This window comes from Acromyrmex echinatior, chromosome 7 (assembly GCF_024713525.1).
Source record: "Acromyrmex echinatior isolate Ae372 chromosome 7, ASM2471352v2, whole genome shotgun sequence".
NCBI lineage: Eukaryota > Metazoa > Arthropoda > Insecta > Hymenoptera > Formicidae > Acromyrmex > Acromyrmex echinatior.
In genome coordinates, this window is record NC_141858.1 from 9219783 (window position 1) to 9239315 (window position 19533).

General features: G+C 38.5%; 1 protein-coding gene across 3 annotated transcripts; it reads left to right on the forward strand.

Moving 5' to 3' along the window:
* Positions 1-117: 117 nt before the first annotated feature.
* Positions 118-18506, forward strand: jumu (Forkhead box protein N4 jumeau). 3 transcript variants are annotated; one of them, XM_011069971.2, is made up of 5 exons: positions 8101-11551; positions 11778-11925; positions 13143-13416; positions 13915-14703; positions 15813-18506. In XM_011069971.2, exons 3-5 carry the CDS (start codon positions 13151-13153, stop codon positions 16504-16506), a joined length of 1749 nt encoding a protein of 582 aa, XP_011068273.1. In that variant the 5' UTR covers positions 8101-11551; positions 11778-11925; positions 13143-13150; the 3' UTR covers positions 16507-18506. The 3 variants fall into 3 exon arrangements, with proteins under 3 accessions (XP_011068272.1, XP_011068273.1, XP_087264131.1); XM_011069970.2 differs by lacking the exons at positions 8101-11551; positions 11778-11925 and adding an exon at positions 118-1114; XM_087408005.1 differs by lacking the exon at positions 11778-11925.
* The last annotated feature ends 1027 nt before the right edge of the window (positions 18507-19533 follow it).

A 19533-nucleotide genomic window follows, 5' to 3' on the forward strand; every position in this document is an offset into this window, starting at 1 on the left:
CATCTATTGATTTTGGAGGTAAAATACCTAGGACGTTATCGAAGGAATAGTGGCGAGAGAGAGAAAGAGAGAGAGAGAAAGAAAGAGAGAAAGAGAGAGTATGTGTGTGTGAGTGAAAGAGGAGAAAAAAAAAACGATGAGATTTTTCGCGCGAAATTCGGAGCGAAGAGGAGAGAACGAGACGAAAGGAAGAGCGGTGAGGAAAAGTGCGCGGTGTGCATTCGGCCGAGTCGATAAACATCCATGTGCCGCGTGCGCGCGTGTGTATACCTTCCCGCCATTATCGGCGCTGCGTAGTGTTTCATTCTTAACCGGGCAGCTGCCCGACTCCCCTCCGTAGTGGCCGCAATGGACTCGCCCGTCGTTTTCAATCTCGTTCACGGCACGGCGATTATTCGCCGCGCTCGCGAGACAGAACTCGCGAACGAGCACGGCGTTGGCGCGCGTTGCGTAGTGAACGGTGGAAAAATCGCGTGGTGTCGCACGGACGGCTGAGAAATACGTCGCGGGAACATCGTGCCATCATCGCGAGTCAGTGTCTTTCCGCGCGCGCGGTGTTGTTTTGGGTTCGGCCATTTTTCGAGTGAGGAAGGTTAGGGAGAGACCGGAGTGCGCGCTGAAGCCACGTTCACTTCATCGCCGCGTCATCGTGTGTGTTCCGATCAACGGAAATCCGTCGAGAATTCTTAATTCATCAGTGACAAAACGATAATCAGGGGCGCGATCGCGCGATCCTGTGTCTGCTCGACTCCCCCGCGGGAAGTCTCGTCTTTGTCAGCCATGTGCATTGCGGCGCATCGTTCAAAACGTCCTCGCACCCCCGTGGCAGTCGGCCAATAAGAGGCCGAGCGCCCGAGCCACGTGACCGTGGCTGGCCAATCGGCGCGGCGGGATTTGAAATCTTTTGGTCTTTGTTCACGGGCTAGCTCGTGTCAACCAACGTTGCCTCAGTTCCGTCAAGGGGGACCCGTGTCGGTGTACGGTTTATACATGGTCGCTGCGCCGAAAATTTTCGACTGCGACTCGCCGCCGTAAATATATGTGTGAAAGTGCTGCCGGACGCGGACAAGACAGTGTGATTCGGAAAACGTTGGACGCGCAGTATCGATATACGGTAGGTCTGGCGCCATTATATCGCGCGCCGCGTAAATATTGCTCCGTGAAAAAGTGTTGTTGCCTATGTGTCTCGCCTTGTCTCGTCCCGTTCCATCCATCCATCCATTCCGTCTCGTCCCGTCTCTCGCAGGCTCTCGATCGCGCGCGCGCGCTCCTCCTCTTCCTCCTCTTCGCTCTTCTGTTCTGTCAGAAGAAATGAGATATATCGGAATGAGTCGGACACGACGAGCGAGATCGACAATGTTGTTTTTTTCTCCTTTTCTCGCTCACCCGTTTGCGTCTCTCTCTCTCTCTCTCTCTCTCTCTCTCTCTCTCTCTCGATCTGTGCGCGACTCTGTTTTGGGTGAATGTTCTCCTCGCGCGCGAGATCGGAGGAAAAATAATCGCCTTCGCTTCTCTCGCGTTTGTCGCCGATACTCCAGCTTGGTCGATTCACGGTTATTTTCGCGACGACGCTGAATTTTCGCGGCCGTCGCGATCGTAATCGCGTCTCGCGTCGTCGCGACGGGCGATACGCCGGTACGACTGCCGTCGGCTAGAAACATAAACAAATCGGCATAAACACTCGTCCTTCTTGTGTCAAAATCCCTCACGGCGTGAATGAACGATTCATGGGCGCGGGAATACGGCGCCGTAAAGTTTCGGCGGGAAGAGCGAGTGCGTGATATGGGAGAGAAAGAGAGAGAGAGAGAGAGAGAATCGCTATTATGTGTTCCAGGATTGCATTCTCTAGAACTAAAAGCCAAGCATATTCCTATGTGAAACTGTTACCGGAATGATTTTAAGATAAAAGGAAAAAAGATATGAAACTAACAGAAAAATAAAATTAGATATTAAGAAAAATAAGAGAATAGAAAAAGAGAGAAAGAGAGGAGTTGCATTTGCTTTGGCGCTCGGCGCTTGTAAACATTATTTTCCTTGTTTTTTAATATTTGAGGAACATCAAGGATGAAATAATGATTAGAAGTTAAAATGCAAAAGCGAACGCATCCAGAAAGAAAGATAGAGAGAGAAGAGTAGGAAGGAGAGAGGGAGAGAGAAAGTTATTAAGGATCGTCTACAATAAATCTATTTTTTTTAGCTGAACTTTTTGCACGTTTCTTCTTTTCTATCCACTTTGAAGAAGAAAAAGATAAAAGATGAACGGTACAAAAAAGTTTAACTGAAAAGAACAGACCTTATGGGAGTAATAATGTACAGTAATTTGTAAGGCGTAAAAAATCAAACGATCAATCACTCTATGAGAAGAGTAAATCTATGATCAATTTCTTACAGCTTACATTGATATTACTCCGATTATAGGTGGCCCAGCCACCTTTATATTAGCCACGAGAATGCCCGAAAAACAACAGTATGTCACAAAAACAGAATACACGCGATTAGATCTGTTCGCGTTGCTTGCACTTTTTGTAGTTAGAATTTCCTCTTTTTTTTCCGCTTGAATATACATTTATATCGTTTAAAATGCAAAAATTTTGGGAGATATCAAGCAACGCGAACGAACCAATTTGACGGATGTACGGAGAATGCATACGCAACAAAAACGACATGAGATATGTACGTGATGCGTGAATGTGTGCGTCCGCATGTGTGTGAGAATGCATTGAAGGTGTGTGGTTAAAAGAGAGGGGCTGCGGAGGGAAGGGAGAAAGAAAGCGTTATGCACTCCGTGACATAGAGTCCCTTGGCGGCCAATGGAGATGGGTAAACGGATACACGCGTAGGTCCAGTAAGTTACAGACAATGAGAAGTAAGTGCGCGTAATCGTGAGAGAGAGAGGTAATATGCAAATATTCCAAGGGGAAAGGAAGAGTGATGCATGCGCGGATGAGAAAGGGAATCAACGATCGCCTTCCTTAAAATTACGAGCGACATCCTCCCGTCCGTTTTGTCGAAAGTTTCTCGAAATTTTCAGAACTTCCTGTCTCGTAAAGCGAATGCTCGAAATTTCCAAAATGTCGAGCATTCGCTTATGAGCAATGCATTTTTGTTGACAAAAATGTTTCAAATAAAAGTTGTAGAACTTGAAAAGGGTTATCAGATAAGCTATTTTTTTTTATAGATTATGAATCTGCATTAAAACAAGTTTTTCCATCCGAAAAAAATTAATCTGAATTTTATTGAGCTCAAAATGGACTCTCAAAATCTATGTAGTTTATCTGATAATCCTCTCCAAATTTTACAATTTTTATTTGAAACTTTTTTTGAAATTAATTTGATATCTAAGTTAAAATAGTCTAATATTCCGACTCAAGTCGGAATCTACAAGAATCCCAAGTGACTATCTATGGAGTATTTTAAATGTGATTCTTCGATTAGTAACATTAGTTTTTTAGTATCATTTTTTCAATATAGCTCGTTTCCTTGTGAAGATTGTGCATTTGAGATTGGAATTTGACCAATCAGATAATTTATTTTAATCTTGTGCTTTACTTGGGAGTTATCTCAGATTATATCTGCGCACAATTTCGGAAATTAATGCGCAGATCTCTAACGGTAACAAATTAGAAATAATTTTAATTTTGAAGATCCTAACATTTTCAGGTTTGTCTTTCATTTTTTTCTATAAAAATATACACTGAAAAAAATTTCTGGTTGAAAATGGACGAATCAAAAATTTCTAGTTAAATTTATTAGAATTCTAGTTGAGATAACCTGGAATTCTGGTTAATACAATATTTCTGGTAAAATCTACTAGAATTTTTATTTTTACTGGAATAATTATATTCCGGTCTGAAAATTCTGATTCGTCCATTTTCCATCAGAATTATTATTTAATTCAATCAGACCATTTTTTCTCAATGTTATATTAATATGACTGTAATTACATTAATCCCGAAACACAATCAATGTAATAATTTTAAAAAATTAGTTTTAAAAATGGATTAATCACGGTCGAATATGAGTAGAATAATCGATTATGAAATAAAAGTTAGAGTAAAAACTTATTACACGTATTGTGTTTCGGGACTAAAAAAATATTACAATTGCAAATATTTTTTGTCGCGTGCATTCTATTTCTTTTTCACTGCTCGATGTCAAATCGATTGGGAGGAGAAGAGGTTTTAGAAACAAAAGGTTTGTTTTTTATGTGTTCGATATCTGATAAAACTCTGCGGTTTCCGATTTTGCGGAAAAATTTTCTTCCGTGAGACTTTCAGGTTTGTTTTTTATTGCTGCACTAAAACTTTTTTTTATGTTATTTTCGTCAAAATGATGACGAATAACGTCAGCTTGTTTGCTGAGAAACGAGATGGGAAATTTTAGTGCAGTTCAGGAAAATTAAGAAACAAGCCCAAAGATTTCGTGGAAGAAATTTTGTTTCCACAAAATCGGAAACTGCGGATTCGTCGAGGAACATTCGTCGACTCAACACGCGTGAGTCGTCAACACACGGTTTCCAATTTCCGTTTACTTTACGGCTCTCTTTATAACTTCTTGCTATGAACGCAGTATCGTGACGTTTCCCGCGTAATTATTATCTGAAGCTGGCGACAGCGGCGTTGGTCAATCCTTGTCGCCGAAACCGCCAACGGCAGTATCGATTTCCATTGATAGCCACGAATAGTAATTTCGCGAGGATCGCGAACGTTAATTGGCTGCCGGAATAACGTCGCCGAATTTAAATTTGGCTCTTCCTCTTTCCCTCTTACCGTTCGTCTTTTGTTATTCATTTTTTCCAAAGATACTCATGGAGTCAAAGTCTCCATGGAGTAAGTTTTCCATTTACAGTATTTGTTTGAGAAAAGTTAGACAAATGGAAAATTATTTCGATTTCCGAAATGTCGGAGAACAAAAGGGAAGCAACAAAATACCAAATACAAATATAGCCTGCGGGCAAGGACGGAAAAGGACGAAGGGCTGTGGCGGGGAACGAGGGAGGGAAAGGCAGCCCCTCCGAGCGCTTTTCAGCCGCATGCCACCGGGAAAGCTATTGACCGTGAGAACCTTCCGGGAAACCCCCGTCACCCCCGAATCCCTTCTGGCCTCTTCTCTTCTCGCCATATGCCCACCGCAGGAAGCGACCACGGTTCTGCAGGTATAGCCGAAATTCTCATTCTTCCCTCTATACCTTTTCTCGTCATGTCCCATTCGTGTTCTCGAATGATTATTTCTGTGAGTCTCTTCGGAAGAAATAAAGAAACGAAGGCGAAAAAAGGAGTTCAGAACACGGACAAATATAACGGAATATCTCTCTCTCTCTCTCTCTTTCTCTGTCTCTGTCTCATTTTATTTTCTACTCTCAATTTTTATTTTTATCTTTTTAGTTTTTTATTGTATGCCACTCTTTTCTTTTTATAGTCAATTATTTTGTACTCACGATCAAAGCCTGCGTTCAGCGGACTCAACAGTTGAGTGAGCGCTCGCTGTTATTGGCGTATTCTTTTAGATTATTCAATCAGCATTTTAGATCTGGAAGAATACATCAATAGCAGCGAGCTCACTCAATTATTGAGTCTGCTGAACGCAGCCATTATTATTTTGTATCCCTATGTTCATTACTATCTTGTATTTTTTTTTTATATTCTTAGAGGGCCTGCCCTAGAACCATAAAATAAATGCTTTTATCTATCTATCTTATTTTATTTTTGATAAAATTCATTGTTTTTTTTTTCTAACTAATTTTGTTTAGTTTTTGTAAATTTTCTCTGTATCATCTTTGCTTTAATTTATTTTGTCTTAGAGGGCACAGCTTTAGAACGTAAAAACTATTTATCTTCTCTTTCTCTTTCTTTCTTTCCTCTGGATGAATTTTTTTTCTTCATTTACCGTTCGCAAGATGCGCTCGCGGTAAAAAAGATGGCCGGTGAAGAGGAAATTATTATCTGCGGGCACATGGGAGTAATACGCTTCCTCTGACTTCCTCCGATATCGGTTCAAGGGATTTGTAATGTGAGCCGTTACAAGTTTTTTTTAATACGCTCGCTAAGAAACTTGCCGAAGTCACAATAAATTTTGTCATAATACATTATCACACCCACAACGATTTATTAGGTTTCTTTTTTTTTCTTAATAACCTTCTGTATGGTGCTGTGACCTTTCTTTGCAGGTCGAAAATCCATTCAAAGAAATAAAGAGAACCTTTTGTAGTCTTCTGTCCAGTCCAAGTTTTTTATTGTTTTAGTAAAAAAAACTTTGACAAAAAATTACAAACTTGCTTACTTTAAAAAAAAAATTCATGATTCTTTTCATCTCTATTATATTATTAAATAGATTTTTTTAACTCACACCTAAACCTTTAAAACCTTTAATAATAAAAACTGACATTTGAGCAGAAATGAGGATTCGAAATGAGGAAGTGAAATTTTTCTTGTACCTAGAAAGATTACAGATTGTAACGGATAAAAGTAAACATTCTTGTATTTAAAGTAAACTAAGTATATGATACTTGTTAAAAACAAGGAGGCAAATTCTAATGCACAGTCCAGCATAGCCATAAAAAGCAAACCTATTATATAATTAAACAGCCTAGTAATACAATGAAGTGCAGCAGTAGTGTTTAAGATAACACGGTAATTTTGGACATTTTTACGAAAATTACATGCCGATCAGTCACGCAGTTCCCGGTCTGTATAATCGAAAAAAGAACAGCACTTCGTCGCGGAGTATATAATTTTAGTGATTTTACTGCGTAAAATCGCATAGCTTTCCATTTGCTTCTGCGTCACCGAAAGATCAATCCTGACGAATCGCAGTTGCTTGCATCGTTATAATTACAATTTACCGAGAATTGTTTTCAGAAAAGTGCCGCTCTCCAAGAAGCAAATTCTCCTTTTTCATAATATTAGCATACTTGAAAGATTCTTGAAAGTTGCATGTGACGAATTCGAAAATTTGATGAGATTCTAACTTGAATCCCGACTGGTCTCATCCACCTTTTAAGTTTAAGTAGTCTCTAAATAAATAGCTACATGTAAATACGCCGATGTAATTATTGGTTTTGCTACACAAATATCTATTCGCGGTGAGCGTTATAAATGATTTATGGAATAGAAAGTCATCGCGCGCGGCGAGAGAGAAGGCGATCGTTGATAAAGCGCAGCGGAAGAAGCGCATTTCGATTCGGAGGCATCCTCGGCCGACAGAGGTAGAGCCCCTCGGCTCCCTTTCATTCGCGAAACGTATTTGCGAAACAATCGGCAATTCTCGCGTCGTTAGCCGTAGCCTCGCTCGCGTAACGGCACAGCGCAGCTCGGGGTTAACGCGCCATTGTGCTTTCGTGCTTTCGCTGTTGTATTACGAACCTTTTATTTTAGCGATGACGCGAGCGAGAACGCGGAATGGAAACGCTCGCCGCGGCCACTTTCGCAGTGCGAGCCTCAGAAAATCTAACGCCCAATTCTCTATTTACAGCCGTGTTTCCCGAGATAGAAATATACGGAAGTCGTGATGACATAAGATAATCATTATAATTTTATTTGTCACTTATTATTTAAAACAATTTAATTGGCTGCATTCAGCATGATTCGGATTCTATGATTGACTTATACATTTAGATCCGGTGAGAAACTGAGACGAATCGTATTAAAGAATTTTACAATAAACCTGCTTTCTCTACTGAATTCAGAATTGATATCATAGACGTCATCGTGATTACATTTGTTATTTGTAACAATTATAATGCTGCATTCAACAGAAAAAACAACTGTCAACAATAACTGTCGCAAGGTACTTTAATATGATTGGTTTATATTTAGATCTAATGAGTAATTGAAAGTAAGACCAAATTAATTTATCACTTACAAATAAAGTTTGATCGAAATTTTTACCGAAACTGAAAACGCATTACTGAAACTCATTACGTGTCAGTTTCAACTGAAATCATACAGCTCTTCATAAATATTTATTTCGATATGTGTAATTATTGTTTCAATAAATTATGATATTTATGAAGAAAAAATATATTATATTTGGGCATGTCTATACATATGATCTTTATAGGATTTCTATTTTTTAATTTTGGTTTCATTCTCGGTAGAAATTGACGATGTAGCCGAGTGTTTGGTTCACTTTCGGTAAAAGTTTCAATCGGATTCTATTTATAAATGATAAATGAAGTCATGATGACATTCTACGATATCATAACTCTGTTCCTTGGCTTCTTGCATCGAATACGTGCCTGCAATTTGCGGTACAATTAGCAGCACGTTTTTATTTGTGTGAAAACATTAAGCAACCTATTCTCGTGGGAAAGAATGCTAATCTTAGAATAATGCAACGTTTTCCATGAAACTCATTGCACACTCTTAAAATTTCACAATTTTATCGATAGAAATTATTCATGATACAATCGACTGATCTTATTCCGTCGAGCTGCTCATTTTAAGACGCGCCAGAAATATATTGTAATTTCTGTGGGGCACATTGAGGGTACATTGAGAAACGTGTTTCATTGTAAAAGGCGTGTATATGTTTGGTTTCATGGCTACGTGCGAAATTTTGCAAGATCTCGAAAGGAACCCCGGCGATTGGCTCATCCTCCAGTGAAAGCAAAAAGTTCTCTAAGCCTAGTATCTATCGAATTAGTAGAAGACGGGATTAGTAAACACACCGTGGAGATCGACGTTAAACCGAAGAGAGAGACATCCGTTTCAGGTGCGCGATTACACGGACTTTCATAATCGAGTTGGGAAAGTATCATTAATGCATAAATCTCCCTTTAATCTCAATACTCCCGTTTACGTTTAAGAGGCCGAGAGACCGCCAATGTCTGCCGGCTTATATCTCACGGATATGCTTAGTGCATAGGAAAATGAAATCGAAGTAATCGCGTGTACAGTTCGAGGCGCGCTGCGATAATCTCGTTTAGCTGCGGTAAGTATGTTGTTGGAGTCGATGCTGATCTAGAAAGGGATAGCTCGTCGCTCCTTTCTAAATCGTACAACTCGAGCTTATGAGCGCGAACAGCCGAAAAGTATCTCGTGGACACGATAAGCTGTGTCAGTATTTGAACACGGCTTTAATGAAACGTCCCAATGTTGTTTGTCACTCCTGATAATATACGTGATGAGCAAATTGCAGGAAGAATGATTTTGCTTGTATCTAAAAATTTAGCTAGATACAGATCTGAATAGTCTTGTTGGACCATCAAAATGAAATTATGTAAGAATTTCAAGTGTAATAAGTAAAGCTAATATTTCATTTCATCCTACGATAAATTTTTTAAGTATTAATTAGCTACAAAATAGAGAAATTCTCTACCTTGTAGCTCTAATTAACATTACTTGAAAAATTGTTATATAAAAAATAAAATATTACTCTCTAAATTTTTTGGAGCGGAATTTTCACTTTAAGGAGTGAAAATTGAACCAGTCTTGAAAAAGAGTGGCTCATTTTCTATCTTAAAAGTCCGTATTCATATTCGTAGATTGATTCACAATTGATCCTCATTTCAGGCGAGCTAGGTTTGAATCTAAGTTTGAACCAACTCAGTTTATTAAATCGTGGCTTGAGAAGAGTTTTTCAAATGAAAGACTGATTCACAAACCTAGCTTAAATCGGATCTCAGGTTGTCACGACTATGAATACGACCCTAAGAGTGAGATTTTATTCTTCAGAGTAATAATTTACTCTAAGCTAATCTGATGTTTCATTCGATGAGCTTCATCCATGACATCATCATGAATGCCTGTAGATAAAGCATCAAGTTAAGTCCAACCATAAATTAATCAGAAAATGAAAACTCGAATTTAAAGATTTTAGAGAATAGTCTAATGTTACAAAAAATTTTAAACAATCAACTTGTGAGCATTCTACATAATTATTTTTAATTGCTTGACAATTTATAATATTTATACATAATATTTAGCTTCAATTTACTATGTTGCAAATAATCGCACAGTTTGCTTAAATTGGAAATTGTAAAATTCATACAAAAATATTAAGATTCACTTTGACCAAATATAGTCTCCTTCGCTTATTTGTATCAAACATTTCTTGATCGATTTTTACTCAATGCAATTATTTTAAAAGTCCAATAGAATTATTTTTAAATCTGTATCTACCCAGATAACATTTATGTTGCATAAAATACGTCTAAAAGATATCTTTTAAATATCCTACGTTTAAAAGATGACTAAAAAGATGACGTTTTAGATATCTCATACAACATGCATGTTATCTGAGTAGTTAAATTTTTAGACATTTCAGCGAAACCATTCTTTTCTTATGAGAGAATGAAAGAAAAGAGAGAGCAAGGAAAGAAGCGGGGCATGCGGAGCAAGTTTTTGCAGCGTGCACGTTTTTCGTTAAAAACGTGCGAATAGCACGTCTCGAAAAATACTGCGCGTCTAAAGAACGTTTTTTTTTTTTTGAACATTACCGATGCCGTGAGTCACCGTACGTGAGACTCTCCGTGAACTATGTGCGTTCGTCGCCTCGACGCGACGTCAACAACAAGAGTTTTTCGCGCCAATTCCGCGCGGCCACGTGCGTACGATGCCACGCGTTGTACGTCGATGCGACGTGCGCACAGACACGTCATTGTGCATGCCAGTCGCTCTGTCCCATTTCAATGATACATATATCAGTATTAATCCATCGAGAACGGTGTCGTGACCGATGGAAATAAATGATTTCAGTAGCGTGCCGCCTTCGAATTAGCTATGAAATTAAAAGCTTCATCGTGCATATCAAAACGTTTTCAAATTAACACTTTTAGCAGAACAAAAAACTTCCGTTACAGATTAAAAAAAGATGAAATTATTTATTAAATCGCAAACATATTCTTCATTGGATAAAATTTTCAGTTATGATTTCTATGAGTTTTTCTTATTAATTAAAACTATTTATATTTGTATTTAACGTTTCCCACTGAATTATCGATAATGAGAGTAATTATTAAAAGATTCTTTCGTGGAAGCACAGGAGTCGTATACAAATTTGCTAAAAATGACGGGTAATACAAAATCCAATATCTGCTTTCCTATTTACAAAGATAGAAGCATTAATTCGCCCCTAGCGAGCGGTATTAAGGGGTAACGAGCAGCCTGCGCCGGGGAAACTAAGGGATGAAGGAATGGAGGGAGATCGGGAGCAAGACAGAAAGAGAGAGGGGTAAATTTTCAAACGGGGTAACGGGGATAGGGGAGTGTTTAGGGTGCCACCCTGACGAACCTGGGCGCGGCATTGGTGCATGGTATGTGCGGGGTGCGCACTCTTGCAGCTCGCAAATACTGGGCCGGCGGTCCGGGGAGAGGAAGAAGGACGACGAGGGTGGATGTCAGGGGGACAGGGTGAAGATACCGGGGAATGGAAGGGGACAGGAGGGATGGACGTATCAGATCGATACTCGGCGAAAAGCGCGGGCCGAACGGAGACGGCGCGGTTGTGTGTATCTACGGTTGGTCCATCGTGAAATCCGGATGTTGCGACTACGCACAATCTACGCGGTGGAATATTCGAATCAATGTCGACTGGATACTCGTCTCTATTCGTACGTGAATGAGAAAAAGAATCTGTTCGTTCCAGATGTGTTGTATTGCGCTCGAAATGAGATATAAATACATAGGCGTGTGACTTGGAGGACTTTACGTGACAAATCTTATTATAATTTACGCACAAAGTTTCTCTGAACGAACGATTTTGTGCGTAAATTTTAATAAGATTTGTCACGTGATTTCTCTTCTAATTGGAATCCCTTTTGTATTCGCTCATTTCAGCGGCGTTCCCACTGTCAGAGCTCGTCGATTGTTCGTTATTAGTTTTTAATGTGAGATAATCATGGAAAGGCACATGGAGGATGGAAGGAAAAAAAAAAGAATTGCGGGGACGAGCGTAGAGGAAGGTGGCTCTACTACGAAGCATATAGTAAGCCGTGCATATAGTAAGCCAACTGTAGTACTATGGACTTAGTCACACCCACAAGCCGGTTGTGGGTTCAAGATCCTCGTACGCTCTTTCTCTCTCCTCTACCTACGTATATATGTATATATATATATACACACACTTATGCAGCAGCCTGCGTGTAATTGTAATTGTACGCGAGGCATACGCGAGGTTCTCGTACATAGGGAATCTATCGTCTTTACCTAGCGTAGTGAGACACTAAGCCACCGATTCTAGGTACTCGCTATATTTGCAACTTACGACGTTGATAAAGACGTGAGATAACGTGGGAATTTTTTAAGCGTACAGTCAGACGTAATTGTTGAGATTCTTGTACAATCAGAGATGAATATTTTACACAGCCAGCTTCTTATAAATTGATAATACATTCTATTTATAATACATTCTTGTATTTTTTTTTATTAAAACACAAAGAGGCCGTCGAGAATGATTTATGAATTGAGAGATACAAAGGTTGATCCTTGAATCACCTCGATCGACGGATAAGCACGGTATTTCGAAGAACAGACCTGCTTTCGTTCGACAAACTCTCTCAGGAACTCTCACGTGCTCGCGTGAGCTATTATTCCTCAACAGAGCGATTCGTAGTGCCGTAGACATTGATCTTAGATGCCTTTAATGGAGAAGCATTCTGTGAAAAAATGATCGATCTATATGAGAAGAATGTTGTTCCGAAATATGTCGCGGTATCGCTAAAAAAATCACGCACGTTCATTGAGATATATATATATATAGAAGTTCCATGATGGCCGGAAGAAAATGATGGAAAATTTTCAGATATGCAATCGCTGTAGCATAAAATTGCGTAGATGACTGCCTACAAACACATAATATATATAGTCTCCGACATAGTCTCGGAGAGATGATGTAACAAAATATAATCAGATATAAATGGATACAATAAAATTCAACGTATATATAAAAATTCTGTGAGACAATATCGTTTTACAACTCTCTCTATACATATATATAATATAGCTAGACTCTTTATGGAGCTATAAAAGTACAATTTCGCTTTCACGATAGACAAACTTCATATTTCGGGGTTTCATTATATCGCTTTTACGAAAATAAAACTCTGGGCGAATAATTCGCGACGAGTTGCAATTTAGTTATACATTATTTGGCAAGTTTCTAAGGACAGTCTTCTAAAAATGTTATTATTCGTCTTCTTGCAGTCGAGTGAATGGAATTGGATACCGTAAATGCGTACAGCACCGTCGGGATGGAGCAGGGATTGTCTGGGGATCCATGGGACTGTCTGTTTAGTGACAGCATCTCGGACGCCTTCCAGGGTCGTCCAGAGATGTTACATATGGGTATTCGGCGTTGCGATAATACGAGCCAAATCGGCTGGTTTGGTCCAGGCCTTGGCTTCGATTTCGACGACGTCTTGACGGAACCCGATGAAGATCCGCTTGCCATGAATGACAAAAGCCGCAGTTCGAACAGGTAAAACGAATCCTTCGAATTTTCTATTTATAATAACCATGAAATAGAAATATTATTAGTACCAGTAAACGTTGCTTAAAGGTAAAAAAGAGGAAAGAATGTGTTAATTCAGGATTTCGAAATATTTTTGACTGAGACTTGGAAATTTAAATTGAATCGAAAGTTAAATTGAATTAAGAAAATCTTATTTAATTTTAATTAATTTTATAAAAAGTTTAAAGAGCACATGACAAACAAAATGTCGATATAATATGATTATTGTATTATTTATGGAAAGCAATAACAATTGTATCGTGCGCGATTACATACATTTGCCAACTTTCCGAATAAACGACATAGTAATCGACCAATACATTGGGTGGCTTCTGTAATGTCGTTTTATCTTGGTACTCATTGAATGTCAAGAAAGATAGACTGATGTTTGTGTCATTGAATGAACGGAAAGTACCCTTTGTCTATCGTGTGCTCTTACTCTAACATTATGTCTGTGTTTGATAGCAACCTGGAAGAATTGAATCTGGACAGTGACAGCGAACTGGCTTTGACGTTGGATCCAAATTTGATACTACCGTGTAACATGCCTATCCGCAGCCCCGCGACAAATAGCGACGCAGCGATGCTGGAAACAGCGAGCGTGGAGGAGAACGCTGTTGAAAACGAGGGAGATGAGACGGAGAACGAAAGTGAGGTCGAACGAACTGAAAACGATGAAGAGAATGAAAGCGAGGAGGAAGAAGAGATCGAAGTTGAGGATAACGAGCATAATGAGACGGAGTACGAGACGGAAGAAGAAGAAACGGAAGAGGAAGAGGTAGAGGAAGACGAGGAGACGGATGATGAGGAACAGGACATGACTCAAAAGTCGCTTACACCCTTGAATGTGGAGGTGCCGATATCATCATCATCGGGCAACGTCGGCGCCAGGACGTTAACCGGTGCCAATATGGCCATCTCGTCGCCGACGATACAACTGACGAGGTTGCATCCTAAAATAAGCACCATATCAAACACAGCCAAGGACATCAAGATGCTGCAAACTAATCCAGGTGCCCAGGCGTTGCAGATTCGCAAACATATGTCCTACAACAATAATGTGCACGACGTCAGTACAGGTGCGACGACGACGGTCATGATACAGGCGGCAAAGCGTGAGAAGGAGTTAATGTCAGGGAACCGTGACAACTCTTATCCGAAACCTGCGTACTCGTACTCATGTCTCATCGCGATGGCACTGAAGAACAGCCAAACAGGATCGTTGCCAGTTTCAGAAATCTACAATTTCATGTGGTGAGTGCTCTTAAATTTATTAATACAGAAAAATACATTAGATATTTAATCAACTCTTGTATAAATTGCTAGATAATTAAATATTTAATTAATATTTAAATAATTTTTAGACAAAAATTTCAAGAGACAAAAATTTTGTTTAAATTTAATCATTTTTCAAATGTGCGCCCCAAGTTAATATTTTGCCTATTGCTTGAAAATTTGTATTGCTGCAAATAACTACTTTTATGATTTTATAAGATCTAATTATGTGACTTTCTTAAAAATATCGGAAAGGAATTCATTTAGTTTAGCTTTGAATAAAATAATTTCGATCGAATACCTTCTTTAATAAATTTTTTTTCGAATTTTTTTTCTCGCGCTTTTGAAAATTGAAACTGAAACATTTACTCTGAATTTGTTTGTTAATATATTATTCATTATAATTGACAATGAACGTGAGTCGTAAGAAATAATGTTTTCGAGATGAACGACAAGGAACTTTTTATGAATAACGTGTCGTCCGTTTGGCTTATTTTCGGCCATTTGGCCGGAAGGATAAAGGGACTGGCGAGGTCCCCTACTCTACGCTTAGGTATACGAGGGGCAAAAGTATTGTCTTTTCCCTCTTTATTCTCGGGTCAGAAAGGGAGCTAAGCGAGAAGCTGCCATTTTGTACGGGGCCCTTGGAACAACCAGGGGCACGCCGGGGTACAGTCCCCCCTAGAAATCGACGGCAGGCTTCGCTCTCTTCGTTTACCACCTGCCTTCATTTCTTGTCGTTGCAACTCCATGCTTGTAAAATCGACCATGCTTATAAAATAACTGTCGTTCCTTGCAGTCATGTTTCGTTTGAATTTTTTCATTTCAAACAAATGTTAAAATACAGCTAATTTACAGATTGTCTCGTTTTTCAAAATAACGAAAAAAAGCCATATTTCTTGAGAAAATGAAATTTGTTAGAATTTTATCCGAATATTATTAATCAATTTTATATAAATTTAATTGTCAATAATTTAAGTGTCAATTACCAAATAATTCTCTGATACCTAATATATGATTTTTTTTTGTTAATGAAAATTTCGATTCGCGCAAATTTCATTTCCCATTTTCCCGTTTCGTTTATGCAGCCGGCACTTCCCCTACTTCACGACTGCGCCAACTGGTTGGAAGAACTCCGTGAGGCACAATCTGTCGCTGAATAAGTGTTTCGAGAAGATTGAGAAGCCACCCGGCAATGGTAGTCAACGAAAGGGTTGTCTCTGGGCCATCCATCCGTCGAAAGTGACTAAGATGGACGAGGAGGTGCGGAAATGGTCGAGAAAGGATCCGAGCGCGATCAAGCGAGCCATGGTGAATCCGGAACAGCTGGAGTTCCTCGAACGGGGTGAGATGAAGTACGAAGGAGACAAACACGATGAGGCATACGATGACGCAGAGAGCTACGCGGATTCCGAGACTGGTGGGTCCGTGGTAGACGAGACAATTAACGACGATGAGAACGTTACGTATGATGAAACCAAGCAGATCGATATCGTCGACGACGATATCGTTGTGGAGCAGCTCTACGAGGATCTTGATCTCATGAATGCCACCAAGTTACTCGACACGCGACTAAACAATTTTTCTAGGCAAGAACAGCCATTGGTGTATGAATTTGTCTCGTGCTCGAAGCGCCAGAAAATGTTGACGGGCAACGATTTTATTTGTCAACCTGTCCAACGACAGGACGCGGCGTCGCCCCGGAAAAAAGCACACCTCGTGGCGTTACGGCCCGGAGGCACCGCTCCTCCGGATGCCGAATCGCTTCTCGAAGCGGATTAAATTCCTGGGACATTTATATGATCTCCTATTTAAATAATATACACGCGGCCAAGTACACACCTCCTTTTTTTATTGCTAGACCATTGTAAATAATTGCGTCCTGTAACTTTTTTTACAGTCTGAGATTTTGTAAATACTTGTGTTTTATACGATGATGTACCTTTTTTATACAATGCGCTTGTACATAACTGTAATTTTTAAGTGTACAAATATCTGTACATATACAATGTACAAAGGCTATTTTTTTTTAGAACCATAATGTGGGACCATCCTATAGGCATGCGCATAGAAAAGTTTTTCAAATACAAATGGTTATTTAATATTACTCTACGCATGTCCGCATATTTACAAGAAAATAGCCATAACAAGCAAGAAAAATTCCGATTAAATCCGACGATAGAAGGTGCTTATCCGGGGACGACTATTGTGTATTACTAAATTAGCGCTCGCCTAACATGTCTAACGGCGCCACAACAATTTTATAATAAACATTTTTTAATGATCCATTAATCTCTCGATCTTTTTATTTGCAACTCTCGAAAAATACAGAACACAAATAATATGCGCCAGCTTCCACGTACCGTCCGCGATAGGAACTAAATTAACACGAAGCTCACGAATCGTCACTGCCAAGAATGGTCAAAGATAAAATAAGAACGTAGCGGATTAACATGTAGATTACGTAAGGATAAGACACGCGATCTCATAGCGATCTTTCGAGGACTGTAACTCATTCAGTGCTACTCCTTTATGCGTAATTATTATGTAAAGTTTTTTGAGAATCTTTTTTTTTATGAAATCGTATTTAGCTCGTGTAATTTTTTGTGTATTATATAATATATATATCGACTGATATTGCTAATTAACAATAGGAAATCCCTAATTTATTCTAATTTTAATTGGTATCAATTTTTTACGTTGACAATTTTAGGATTCCAAATTTACATAAGAGAATGTTCGAATGTTTATAGAATATGGATGAAGTTTCGATGATGATATTTTGTTTTCCATTATATATTTTTGGATTTCAATAAATTGTTAATAGGCAAATCTATCGTAGATTCCGAAAATTTTATCTCCTATTACAACATGAAGTTTCAACGATGATCTTCTTTTTGATATCAAAATTTCATTATTGAGTTTTATGTTTATAAAAATATGAATAAGTCAATAATAAATACTTTTTTTTTAATATTAAAAATTCTTGATAACTTCAAATAAATTTGTCGTAATTCATCAATTTAAAAAATTTCATTGTGAGTTTCATCTTTATTAAAATTTGGACGAAATTTTATCAATAAATTTTTTTCTTCTGATGTTAAAAAGTTTCGATAAAATTAAATAGACGTATTTGTCGTAAGACGTAACTTTCGAAAATTTAATTATGAAGTTTCATCTTTATGAAAACATGAACGAAGTTTCAACGATAAATTTTTTTTCTTTCCGATGTTAAAAGTTTTCAATAAGTTCTACGTCAAATAGATGAATTTGATGTAGATTTAAAAAATTTTATCTTCATGTGAACATGGATGTGGTTTCAATAATAAATTCTTTTTCTTTTATAATATTTTTTATATAAAAAATGTTTGATAAATTTGAATTAGATTTGTCGTACACCACACATTTTAAGAATTTCATCGTCGAGGTTTCATCCGATTACGATATGGTGTAATTGTACATTATATGTATATGTATATCGTTCGCTGCGTTCGAACGTAATTTCATTCCACGCGAGCAAGACCAAGCTCTAACGCTTACATGGCATTTAGATAAACAAATAGGTGGTTGTGATTGAAAGAGAAAGAGAAAACGAGCGAGAGTGGTAGTATAAGATAGCAGTTAAATTAAAGTAGCGTAGTTTTTGTACCTGTTTGTAATATTTCTATATATAGTGTTAATGAGTGTGTAACTTTCGTGTAAAAAAATACACGAAATTAATGCGTAAAAATTGTATAATGTGCAATGACTGCAACTTTATAATAAAAACATTGATAAGCGTACTTCGCATCTCGAGTTCGTTGTCGCGTTCGTTATATTGATTCCAATTAATCGTGGTAATCATCGATAAGATCCTCTTTCAATTTTTTATGTGTATATATACAGGTAATTAATTTATGCGATTTAATTGCATTAAATATTCCAAGTATATTTTTCTTGCTAAATATTGTATTTAGCTTCACGAGTGCGCACGGGTCCCCGGAACATTCATCCCGCTTACGTAATCTGGCGTGAAGAGAAAAAAAAGAGGAAAAGGACGGAGAGAAACAGAGAGAGAGAGAGAGAGAGAGAGAGAGAGAGAGAGAGAGAGAGAGAGAGAGAGAGACGAGGGTTGACACACCGTTCTTGCATCTGCGTGCATGCGTTTATCGATACGCAACCGCCGCGGACGCGTGTCGTCCGCATGTCGATTACATACGATCAGCGATAACCAGTTTACGCGCGTACACGCCGCGTCGACGGGGCCCTCGTCTATTGAAACGGGCCGATTCATATTCGGTTCGCCTGGCGGAACGAGAGAAACGAAGAGAGAGGGGGGGGGGGGGCCTTCCGCCAATGGAACCGGTTTCTCAGTCGAGCTCTGATCACAAAGAACTCGGCCGCATTCACGTGAGTTCGCCACCGCATCGGGGCCCTCGGTTGCAGCTCCGACTTCGGGTCTCGTCGCCTCGACAATTTTCACTGATGCTCAACATTTCTATCATTGTAAATTAGTTTTAATTTTGGTTCAAGTTACTTTTTACCTTTCTAAGAATTTCAATTAAAAAATTATATTTTTCTAATTCTAATAAAAGAAAATTGTATACTTTTTAATCTTAAAAATTAGAAATTTGTGAATTAAAGAATTGTTATATAAATTTGAAATTTTGCAATTTTTCTAGTTCTGAGAATTAGAAAAAGAATTAGGGCAAATCAAACCGAGATTAAAGTTAATTTTTTAGTAAATTAATTTTAACAAATCGATGTTCATTTTTATCAATGTAGATTTTTATTTACTCTCTAAATTTTTTGAAGAGGAATCTTACTTTA

Coding starts and splice junctions, on each gene's coding strand:
- jumu (XM_011069970.2), top strand. CDS start 13,151: ATGGAATTGGATACCGTAAATGCGTACAGCACCGTCGGGATGGAGCAG. Junction 13,417..13,914: donor AAAAGCCGCAGTTCGAACAG/GTAAAACGAATC, acceptor TGTGTTTGATAG/CAACCTGGAAGAATTGAATC. Junction 14,704..15,812: donor GAAATCTACAATTTCATGTG/GTGAGTGCTCTT, acceptor TCGTTTATGCAG/CCGGCACTTCCCCTACTTCA.